This window comes from Quercus lobata, chromosome 12, assembly GCF_001633185.2.
Source record: "Quercus lobata isolate SW786 chromosome 12, ValleyOak3.0 Primary Assembly, whole genome shotgun sequence".
Lineage (NCBI taxonomy): Eukaryota > Viridiplantae > Streptophyta > Magnoliopsida > Fagales > Fagaceae > Quercus > Quercus lobata.
The window spans coordinates 34329183-34340458 of NC_044915.1; the positions used below are offsets into that span (position 1 = coordinate 34329183).

At 35.4% G+C, this 11276-nt stretch overlaps 2 protein-coding genes and 1 non-coding gene across 3 annotated transcripts; 2 read left to right on the forward strand and 1 right to left on the reverse strand.

Moving 5' to 3' along the window:
• Positions 1-285: 285 nt before the first annotated feature.
• LOC115971344 (E3 ubiquitin-protein ligase HEL2) lies at positions 286-4809 on the forward strand. Its single transcript, XM_031091209.1, has 7 exons — positions 286-773; positions 1410-1712; positions 1867-2075; positions 2170-2218; positions 2337-2426; positions 2601-2663; positions 2843-4809. The coding sequence occupies exons 1-7, from the start codon at positions 606-608 to the stop codon at positions 4457-4459; spliced, it is 2499 nt and encodes an 832-aa protein (XP_030947069.1). The 5' UTR covers positions 286-605; the 3' UTR covers positions 4460-4809.
• Positions 4810-5734: 925 nt separating this feature from the next.
• LOC115969859 (autophagy-related protein 8i-like) lies at positions 5735-9048 on the reverse strand. The gene is made up of 5 exons (XM_031089491.1): positions 8857-9048; positions 8673-8728; positions 7223-7275; positions 6072-6190; positions 5735-5965 (listed from the first exon to the last, which is right to left on the reverse strand). Exons 1-5 carry the CDS (start codon positions 8894-8896, stop codon positions 5865-5867), a joined length of 369 nt encoding a protein of 122 aa, XP_030945351.1. The 5' UTR covers positions 8897-9048; the 3' UTR covers positions 5735-5864.
• Positions 9049-9090: 42 nt separating this feature from the next.
• On the forward strand, positions 9091-9163 carry TRNAF-GAA. The gene has a single exon. It is a non-coding gene; the product is annotated as a tRNA-Phe (tRNA).
• The last annotated feature ends 2113 nt before the right edge of the window (positions 9164-11276 follow it).

Below are 11276 nucleotides of genomic sequence, written 5' to 3' on the forward strand. Positions count from 1 at the left end.
TTCACTAATCACATTTTGTTACATCACAATTATGACAAAAAGTTATAAAAAATTTCGTGGTCCTAGATATTTTTTTCCAAATTACCCACTTACACACTCTCTAATCTTAGCAACAAGACTGACTTTAAATACTATTTTGTACTACCCAAAAAAAGGAAAAAGAAAGGGAGCAATGGAAATCCTACTCCTAATGGGAGTTCTCTTTATCATAATAAAAGCCCAATTGCCCTCAGCTGCAGCCCAAATCCGCCGCCTTAGAAAAAAAAGAAAAAGAAAAAGAGAGTTGAAAATTACTATATATAATGTCATTGTCCTTTGAAATCCTCAGGTTCTCAGAGCAGACGTTAGCACTCCACCCATATTCAACCCCATCGAATCCAACTTCAACTCCGATTCCGTCAATCATAAACCTTAATCTCTATATATATAGATAACCAACACACAAAAATCACTTTCTTCAAACACTAAAAAAAAAAATTCTAAAAGTAAAATTTGGGTCTTTTGTTCAGAGCCGCCCCTTTCTTTGAACCCTAGAAATTTAGATCTCCATCTTCGTCTTCAACGTCCGATTAGGGTTTTGTGAGAAAGAGGGGGAAGGGAAAGACATGGACGATAGCTGTGCTGTGTGTGCCGATGCTCTTGAATGGGTTGCGTACGGAGCTTGTGGCCACAAAGAGGTCTGCTCCACCTGCGTCGCTCGCCTCCGCTTCATCTGCGAGGATCGCCGTTGCTGTATCTGCAAGTCCGAGTCCGACGTCGTTTTCGTCACCAAGGTCAAGTTTCCTCTCCTTCTTTCTTTCTTTTTTTTTTTTTTTTTTTTTGTTATGAATTTTGTTTAGATTCTTGATTTGTAGCTTTGAATTTCAATTTCACCATGTTGATGCAGTTGTAGTTACGAACTATTTCTCTTACTGCATTGTGTGTTTTCATATTGCATTGCTGCACACTTTATTTTTGTTTCCTCTAATTTCAGTTAGCTTTCAGGGAAAAATTTTCTACTTTATATTTCTGTCAAATTTATAATCAAGCATTGAACTAGGTGGGTTTTAGACATGTGGTGGTGTTGATTTTTGTTCTGATTAATTCCAGTGTTTTTACTATGATTGTGTTGTTGATGCTATTGCTCAATGTTGAGCTTCCCAACTTTTTATGCTGAATTTATTTTTCCCCTTGTTCTGGGTTCTATGCACTTTTACGCGTTGGGTTTGGTTTATTATTAGCTGATTTTGTCGCTTAAATGACAAGAGGCTTCTTACAGTTTAATAATTGAAGGTTCATTATTTTAGGAGAATTTTCTTTTTTACCTAGAAAAATAGATTGAGGTTGATTTAATGCTCTTTTTTTCTACTCCTTGTCCATGCAGCTGTTCAATCTATTCTAAAATCCATGTGAATTTATTATTGTTGCAGGCTTTAGGAGATTACACCAGGTTGATTAATGACTTTTCCATCTTGCCCTCCGATGTAAAGGAGGGTAAAGTGGGATCATACTGGTACCATGAGGATACACAAGCGTTTTTTGATGATGTGGACCACTACAACATGATCAAGGCAATGTGCAGGCTTTCCTGCAGTGTATGTGATAATGTGGAGGGGCAACCGAATGATGGCCCAAAGCGTCGAGCAAAGTTCAGGAACATTCAACAGTTGAAGGGTCATTTATTCCATCAACATAAGTTGTTTATGTGTAGTCTTTGTTTGGAAGGGAGGAAGGTGAAATGCATATACCTGACTTCCTATATGATTTCGGGTTTTTACTTATCAAAAAAAAAAAAAAAAAAAATTATGATTTTGGGTTTTTGAAAAAGCCATCTTTTTCTTATATGGTTTGCATGAGGACCTCATTGGCTTCCTTTGTGTGATACAGGTATTTATTTGTGAACAAAAGCTATATACTAAAGTACAACTGAAACAGCATATAAACACTGGAGACTCTGAGGTGGATGGAAGTGAGAGTGAAAGGGGTGGTTTTATGGGGCATCCTACGTGTGAATTTTGCAGATCACCATTCTATGGGGAAAATGAACTTTACTCGCATATGTCTACTGAACATTATACCTGCCATATATGCCAAAGGTAAACAAGCAATCTGCTACATAGAAAGACAATCCTATGCTTTGATTGCAATGAAGACTAGTAATGTTCATGATTTTTATTCTGCTGAATGTAGGCAACATCCTGGACACTATGAGTATTACAAGAATTACGATGACCTCGAGGCAAGATGCTTGTTCTTTTTTTTCCCTTCTTTTGGTAATAAATTTGTGAAGTCCACACTTCATTGTTGTTTTTAGCTTGAGAATACCTGTATAAACAAATGGCTGCTCTCTGTCACAGATCCACTTCCGTCAAGAGCATTTCTTATGTGAAGATGAGGCCTGCCTTGCCAAAAAGTTTATTGTTTATCAATCCGAAGCAGATTTGAAGGTAATATATTTTCATATTGCATGTGAATGTAGCATTTTAGTGTGCACTGCATGTGTACACGCATATGCCTGTTTTTTATTTTGAATTTTTATGAAATGGTTTAGCTATATTGTTGTAGTTGGTATTCTGGAGTAATTTCAATAGCTTGACTTGCTTTCCTTTTTGATATTTCAGAGACACAATGCTCTTGAACATGGAGGACGAATGTCACGTTCCAAGCGTAATGCTGCTCTGCAGGCATGTATAATCTATCAATTGTTGGCACATCATAATTTATCTTTTTTTATTTTTTTATCTTTGGATCACAATGTCATGTATTGCTGATTTTTTATCAATGAAGAATATATTCATTTTTGCAGTTTTTTTTCCCCTTGGCTAGTTACTTATTTATTTTCTTTTATTCTTTTTCCTCGCAGATACCAACTAGCTTTCGGTATCGAAGTAGTGAGCAAGATCGTCGTCGTGCAAGAGGACGAACATTTCGACGTGATTCTTCTGAAGATCAACTTTCTATGGCCATTGAAGCAAGTTTGGAGACAGCTAATGCAGACCGTACATCTCATGATCCATCATCTTCGTCCAATGGGCAAGTTGCCCCTGACCCTGGGGATGCAAGTGATATTGATCCAATCATTCAGCCATTTGAATCATTAGCCACAACGGATTCTGAATCATCTTCAAGGTACCTTCAAGCCTTGGGGCAAGGGTCAAGGAATGCTCCTTTGGTAGGATCTTCTTTTCCTCCCCTCGGTATGGCACCCAACAGCAGTCAACAAAAACCAAAACAGGACTCAGAAGGTTTGCCTAGTAACAATATGGCAGCACATCTCCGCCGCCAAAGAAATGTGACTGTTCTTAATTCAGTTCAGGGTTGGCCAGCTGCTACCCGTGGGCCAGTGGTACCAGCAAGTGCTTCTACCCAATTTAGGCCTGCAACAAATTCAGGACCTGTAATGTCACGTAGTACTGGTCAGACCAATACCTCCACTGGTAATGGACTGGCAAAATCAACTTATGCGAGTTTGGCTCAACCTCGTTCGACCCATGCACAACTGTCAGCTGGCTCTTCAAGGGACTTGGGCAACACTAGTAGGATCAGCCACTCCACATCAGCCCCAGATCTTGTGGAGAGAAGATCTGTGGAACCTTCAATATCTGATTTTCCTCCAGTTTCTGCAGCACAAATTCACAAGTTGCCCACAAGTAGCCAGGCCTTGCCAAGTGTGGAGGATGTTCAAGCTGCAAACAGGTCTTTGGTGGAAAAGATGCGTGCTGCTCTTGAATTTGATGAAGACAGATACGCTGCTTTTAAAGACATATCTGGACAATATCGGCAGGGTTTAATTGACACAGGAAGATATCTGTATTATGTGCAGCAGTTTGGCCTGTCACATCTTGTTGTTGACTTGGCTCGACTCTGTCCTGATCCTAGGAAACAGAAAGAGCTTGTTGAGACCTATAATGCTAGTTTGCGAAGCAATGGTCCACAAGGTGATGGTTGGGGCCGTGGTAGTGCCCACTTGAAAGACAGTAAAGGCTCTAAGAAAGGTAAAGGGAAGTCTGTAGTTGCTGAAGATAGTAATTCAAAGGATAAATTAGCAAATAGCATTTTAAGCACCGTAAAGCAACTGCAATCAAGCTATAAGCCCTTAGAACAGGAGGCGGAGATGTTATCCAAGGATGGGTACCGTGCATCCAAAGGCAAATCACAGGAATCGGATTTTGAACAGCACATGGAGTTAAGTACTGGTAGTCAACCTTTAATGAAGCTGAGGGGCCAGAATGATTCCCCATCAGCTGTTAGTGTATCTAATCAAAATATAGGAGACGGTGGTGGAGGGAGTAAGCAACGAAAGAAATCCTCAAAGTTCCTCAGAGCTCGATTAGGTGATGGCTCTGTGGCATCACTTTTGGACCTCAAAAATAAAGATCCTGACTCAGATCCGGAAGCAGTGGATGTCCAGAACCTCACTGGAGGGTTGCCAGTGCGTGGTGTCTGGCGAAATGGAGGAGGTCAAAAACTCTTCCCCTAGCAAATTTTCCAAGAGATTCTAAAACTACTGAATTCTGGTAGTAGTTATCATGCAGAAGTACGAGAATCATATACAGTATCTGAATTATATTTTGATCAGGCAAAAGACAACAAGGATTCTATTTCTTGCCTTGATTGTCTTTTTTTTTTTTTGAATTGGGTTGGATTGTCTTGTTTAGCCGTAAGTCTGATTTTGTGGCATGCTAATCTTTAAGGCAAAGACAATGCTGCCTGAATGGTGGGGGTGTTTCTTTTTCACCTCTAGGTCTTTCTTGATAACCACAAGTGTTGTCATGTTGATATACAATAATTCTTTTGAATATATATTGTGCAAAGGTTGAAAATCTTATACTTCGCAATGGCATTTCTGTATTTAATTTACATTGAGGACCGTTCCATGTGTGATATGTTTCTATCTATCATTTATTTTATATTTTTATGAATGAAATTGTGCATTGTGTGGGACTTCTCTGGGAATGCCAGACAAAAGAAGTAAGTGTTGGGTAACCTACCCGTAGGAAGGCTAGGACCTTTATCTACCTGTTCATCTCATTGTGGATCCAATCATCTTAACGAGGGTGCCATTGGAGCTATTATTCATTGGCAAAGAAAGGGTAGTAGAGCTCCTCCAGCACAAGAGTGCAGGCAAAACATTATACTTGTGGCCTTGTGGTTTATGTTAAGGAATAGTATATGCCTATACGGCTCTTGCCATCCCCTGGAAAAAACAGAATAAATAGTTGGATATTTTCTCTTAGGTACACAAAAATTTCAAGAACGCAGTCCACCAAAAACCAATCCTAATAACTAAATGTCCAATGAGGGTCATTATGGCTGGTAGAGTCAAACAAAGCCTTGATGGCAACTTCATTTCGGCTTTTCACAGTATCATAATTAACTGAAATTTGGTTGATCTTTCAAAACTTACTGGTTAAAAATAAGCACAGTGACTAATTTGCTTTACAATAGCAGCTGCACAACTATACAAAATCTATTAACCAGTCTGGAGATCCAATATATTTGTAAAAGCATATTACCTTTGACCTTTGTGGACCTTGACCCAATTATTCACCACCCATAACTACAATACACAACATTCTGCAGGAGTGAAGTGCATCCTCAACATCTATTGACACAAAACTTATGATTCTTTCCACTGAATAACAATTGCAATTTCTAAGCATTAAAAGGTCTGTATGCACAAAATTAAGTTGTCATTTTTTACATTCTTAAAATGTAAATAATAAATGACGTCATAAAACTACATACACACACATACATAACATGATACATCAGATGCTGCTTTAAAGAATAATCTTATATCAGGTACAGTTTAAAGAATAATCTTCATTGAGGGGCGGCGACTGTTTAATTACAACAATGTATAGAGTTCAGTGTTCCCAAATCTAAATTGTAGCATAGCCGAAGGTATTCTCAGTGCTGTAACACATGTATAGAAATCCATCCTCATCCTTGAAGGATTCATAAACAGAGTCCATCAAAGTTGCTGCAGATCAAAGTCATAATAGAGCAAATCAGAACACACACACAGAAAAGACTTCTAGCAAAAAAATTCAATTAAAGGCAAGCAACACAGGATTTATAAATTATACCAGTTTGAGGTAAGGTATTCTTCACAAACACAAAGAGAGCTTTTCCAGGGGCTAGATGAAGTCTGTCACTCAGAATGTGAATGAATTGCCCCACGGACATGTCTCGGGGAACCAGGAATCTATCACCAAAGAGCAAAGAAAGAGGTATCATAGAGATGCTAAACTAATTATCAGTATAAGCACAAAAAATTGGCAACACAAGTTTAAGTTATACTCAATCGATCTTGAAGAATATTCCAACCTTTCCCTATAACCATATCAAACCCAGTGCTCCAATGCCCAGAAATATGTGGTTGATTCGTCGAGCGATGCTAAGGTGGTTTCCCATAAGATCAGAAATTTTGGAAAAAGACAAATCATTTTTAACAAAACAGGTTTCATCATGCCTTCCAAATACAAGTATTCATTTATTTACCCAAATCTCTGACTTCTTCTATCAAGACTCCATGACTTGCCCAGTGATAACAAATGGTATGTCAATATGTGATATCCATAAAATCATTCTAAAAAACCAAGTTCATTTTAGTCTACATGCTGTTAATAAATGGAAAGAAACTGAAATTGAAATATGTACTCCTATAAAGCCTATGCTCCGGTTTCCATATTTGGATTTTAGTGACCAGTAAATTGAAATCCTCTCTCTGGTATCCAAATAGAAGAAAATACTGCAAGTTGAGAACTAGTAAGACCCGGTCTGGAAACAGGCCAAAGGATTTGAGATACCAGATAACACGTGAGAATGAAAGGTTCTTTCTCTTTCACTAAAAGCAAACAACAAATAGCAAATAGGGATTTGAATAAGCATGCCAATACTTTAATACTACTACAACTTAATCAACCAAAAGCACTAATAAACATGATCAGTTTTAGCTACATCAGCAGGCAGAGATTCTAATCTAGAAGTAGTGTGTGTTTGGTTTAGCTTTTTTCAGGAGTTTATTTAACTTTTTGCTTATGTACAGCCATTTAAAGCCTGATTTTTTTTTCTAGTTACAATTGTACTTATACTTATTTTCAGCAAATAAGCCAATAGAAATACACACTAAGGAGATTTATCTTGAAAGTTGAAACAAAGTATATCCCAGTATGCATATAAACAAAAGAAAAAAACTTATTAACTTCAAGAAAGCAAAGCCAAAGCTGAAACTTACTTTTTCTTTTCCATCTCAGGAAGTCTGCTTTTTGAATACCTTTCCACAATTAACTGCAATGTATAATCAATAAGTAATGACTTGGAGAAGGGGTAAATTTATATCTACACTTTAAGAAGCTTTGGGGGGAAGCGAGTGTATTTTAATTGTGTTTGAAGTTTTCAAACACACAAACTTTGAGCCAAACAGCTGCACACCCTTTTGTGAATACTAGTTAAGCATACAGACTGCTAATGGTTAATTGCCTTATTTGTATAAAGACAATTGAATCTGTACAAATAAGCATGGACATGAAACACCATACGGGACATGACAATTCTTGAAAAATTAAGTTAGACATAACGGAGATACAAAAATTAATTAATTAATATACAGTTAGGTATATTTTATTTATTTCAGAATAGTTCATGTTTATTTTTAGTTTACAAAATAAATCAAAACCATCAAAATCTTTTAAAACGTATTCAATCCTTTTTTAAATAAAAAATTTATATTTTTTCCTTTCAATACATTGAGGACACACATACTTATCAAAAAAATACAGACACACATGCACAGTGTCTCCGGCTGTCCAACGTAATTTTGGATTGTCGATGCTTCTTAGACTAAAATATGAGAAATTATTCATTACTTACACAACAATTCTTCCTCCTCTCACATAATAATGGGTCTTGCTAATTAAATTTATAATAATGGGGTCAATGGTTCATGTGAGAAGAGAGACCATTGCCCCTGAAGTATTGAATAACACAACTAACACAACCGGATTCTTAGGAACAAGGCACACCAAATTTCATGCTTAAATATAAATTAGATTTTTGCTTAACTAAGCTAGAAATAATTCTTAGCTCCTTGTTCCAAGGCCTCAGCTAAATCCTAGCAATAAAAATTTATAGAGTCACGTTAACAGGTGCTCTTAGGACAATGATTAACAATCTATTTTAGAAAAGTTTTGACACAACTTTTAATGGAAATGGAAAAAGTTGTCAAAATATTATTTTTTTTCTTTTCTCATAAAACTTTCTTTAAATGGATTGTTAACCATTGCCCGATGCTATTAGCATTTCCCAAATTTATATACAACTACAAGGGATTTGGATCTTCTAGATTTCTTAAGGTTCTCTACTGAATAAATTTCCTTAAATCTTAACCATTATTAAGTGATTTAATAGTCTAAATTTTGCTATAGTAGCATTCTGCTAACAATAATCTTAATTATTTTGTTTGTAATATTATTTTATTATTTTAAGAATATTGTTAGTGGAATTATGAAAATATTAAATGTGGTTAGAATTTAAGAAAATTTCGATAGAGTAATCTGGAAAATCTAGAGGAAGAGAATTATAATTGAAACTGATTCAAAGTTCATATTTTGGGTGGTGGGGTACAAAAATAATATGAATCAACAAAATAGAAATTGATGAGTTTTGGGAAAAATAAGAAAACATACAGGGACTCGGTTTGGGTACTTGGCAATGATGTCACGTGATTCCTCGTACCTTTGTTCTGCAAATGGGATTCATATGAAACAAACAAACATCTCAGAATGAATATAATACATAAACAAAAAATAAAATAAAATAAAAAGATTTTGAAGAGGAAGAGAAAGCAAGTAAGAATGGAACAGAACAGACCGAAAGTGAACTCGTCCTTGAAAGAAATGGTTTTTCCCATCTGGGTTTTCGGGTGCTTGTCTTTTTGTTAATAAATGCGTGTTCAGAATCAGAGAGTACTAGCGCTTCTGCTCAGGGATAATGATAAATTGATAAAGAAGAAGAAGAAGAAGACGTGAATAGGTGAAAGAGTGAGATAGTACAAGTTAAGGAATATTAAAATGTATCAGATGTTAAGGATGTTTCTTTCGTCAAGCGGGGATAGCTCAGTTGGGAGAGCGTCAGACTGAAGATCTGAAGGTCGCGTGTTCGATCCACGCTCACCGCAATTTTACTTTATTAGTTTTTTTCACCAAACCTCTTTTTCATACCAAACTTTAGGATTTTGTAAAGCTTTCTTAAGTTTATTATTTTTTTTTTTTTTTAATTATTAAGAAAGCTAGCCTTCTCTCTTTCTCTCTCTCTCAAAATTTAAACTTGGTTTGTTAACTACTCAAGTTTCAATCTTGATAGTTTTATTTACTTTTTACAAGAGTCTAAGCAAACATCTTACCAGTTGAACTCAAATAGTAGTTCACAAGTAGCTTTTATTTATTTTATTAAACAGTACAAAGTTTTGTTACAAACTTGGTTTGTATCCTAAAGCTACAACTCCACTTAAAAAAAATTAACATGGCTACATATTTTAAAATCTAATCTTTGAATTGCATATTAGTTATACTCTTAATACGTATGTCAAATTTCATGTCAATCGAATGTAATTTTCTATTCGATTTATAAACTTATTTTTTTATGCATAATTTTAGATTACAAAAACTTAAAATTTAAACATTTGATTGATGACATACCTTAATCTTTGATATTCTAGAAATTTTGTAAGTATGAAGGATATAAGAAAAAAGTGTAACCCAATAGTGAATTTGTCAAAATTTACATCTAATAAAAAGATATTAAGTGGAGTTGTAATCTTAACCTACAACCAAATTTGTTGCCAAACTTTGTCCATATAAATATCTAACATGGTTTCAAATTAAGCCTTGAAGTTCAAGACTGTTAGCACTTAAATCTTTTTGTTTCTCTAGTTTTAACTCAAATTTCTATACTTCTAAGGCTATATCATGTAAAACCAAGGATACTTTGAGTTGAGTTTAATTAAAATTTTGATTACTACAATTTTTAAAGTTTACCATTCATAAACTCTAGAATTTAATTTGAAACTATTCTCTATAGGACAAAGTTTGACTCTAAATATGTTTAGATTTATCTTTTCAAACTCATTACGTTACAAAATTATAAGATTATCTAATATGTATTATTTAAAGAATTCATTCAAAAAGTTGTAAGGACATGTTTTGGTTTACAACCCAAGAGATTTGTACAATGGCCCAATGAGTTCAAAACAATAAATTTGTTAGAGAGTGGGCTTGTTACTGAACGTTCAATGAGTTAGAATGTAGATCACAATAAGCTAGTTGGTATTAGAATGAACAAGACAAATAATTTGAAAAGGAAAAATACTCATCGGTCGAGTCTGAGGTAAGTATGTTCTTATATATTTTTCTTAGACAAACAAATATTCAAGTTCTTGGTTACACGATGATTTTTTTTTTTCTCTGGTTTTCTCCTCATTTTCCTTTGTAATGGAGTCTTTCCCTTTTATATTCCCTTCCCCTCTTTCATCTCAGCCCTCCACGTGTAGATCAAATTACTAATCTCCTTGATACTTGTCCCATCAACACATTTTTGAAGTCTTTGTGGGTAGCTGTAAAGCTGAAAGTTACTGTGCAGGTATCACTTCCACGTTAATGCGGCTAGGGGGTTAGATGCAGAGCATTCAATGCGTTGGTAGTAGCTTTCTTTCCAGATATTTTTCAATTCTCTGTTGACTCGTTTTTTTCTAAAGTTTATCCTCCCAATCACGGTTGTCTACTGCCCAGTACTTGATGGGTGGTTGGACTTTAGGCTTCCACTCTGTTGGTCGAGAAGGGGTTACTCCTTGGACAATGTCACCTGTTCATTATGACCAGACCTCTTCCTTGGCCTAATAATCCTCCTGCCTTCACTAGTAATTATTTGTCCTCAGGCTATTTGACGTCCTCAAGTGCGGCCCACAGCCCAATATCCTTATCTGGGCATTTCGTCCCTACAAAAGTCATGTAACCAAACTACACATAAATTGTTTTTTCAATTGCCATGTAATAGATTAGAGTAAGATAACTTCAAACATATTTGAAACCAAATTTTTTCCTATACTAAAAGTCTAAAATATAGAATTGGGAGTGTAGTTCCTTTCTTAAAAAAACAAAGAAAGTATTTTTCCTATTTTGTTTATCTCCAGGCTCATACCAATAATATAAAGTATGAACACCTATAATAAAAAATAAATAAAAAAATCCGAATTTGGTAAGGATGAGGTGTAAAATTCATGTTTTACACTATCT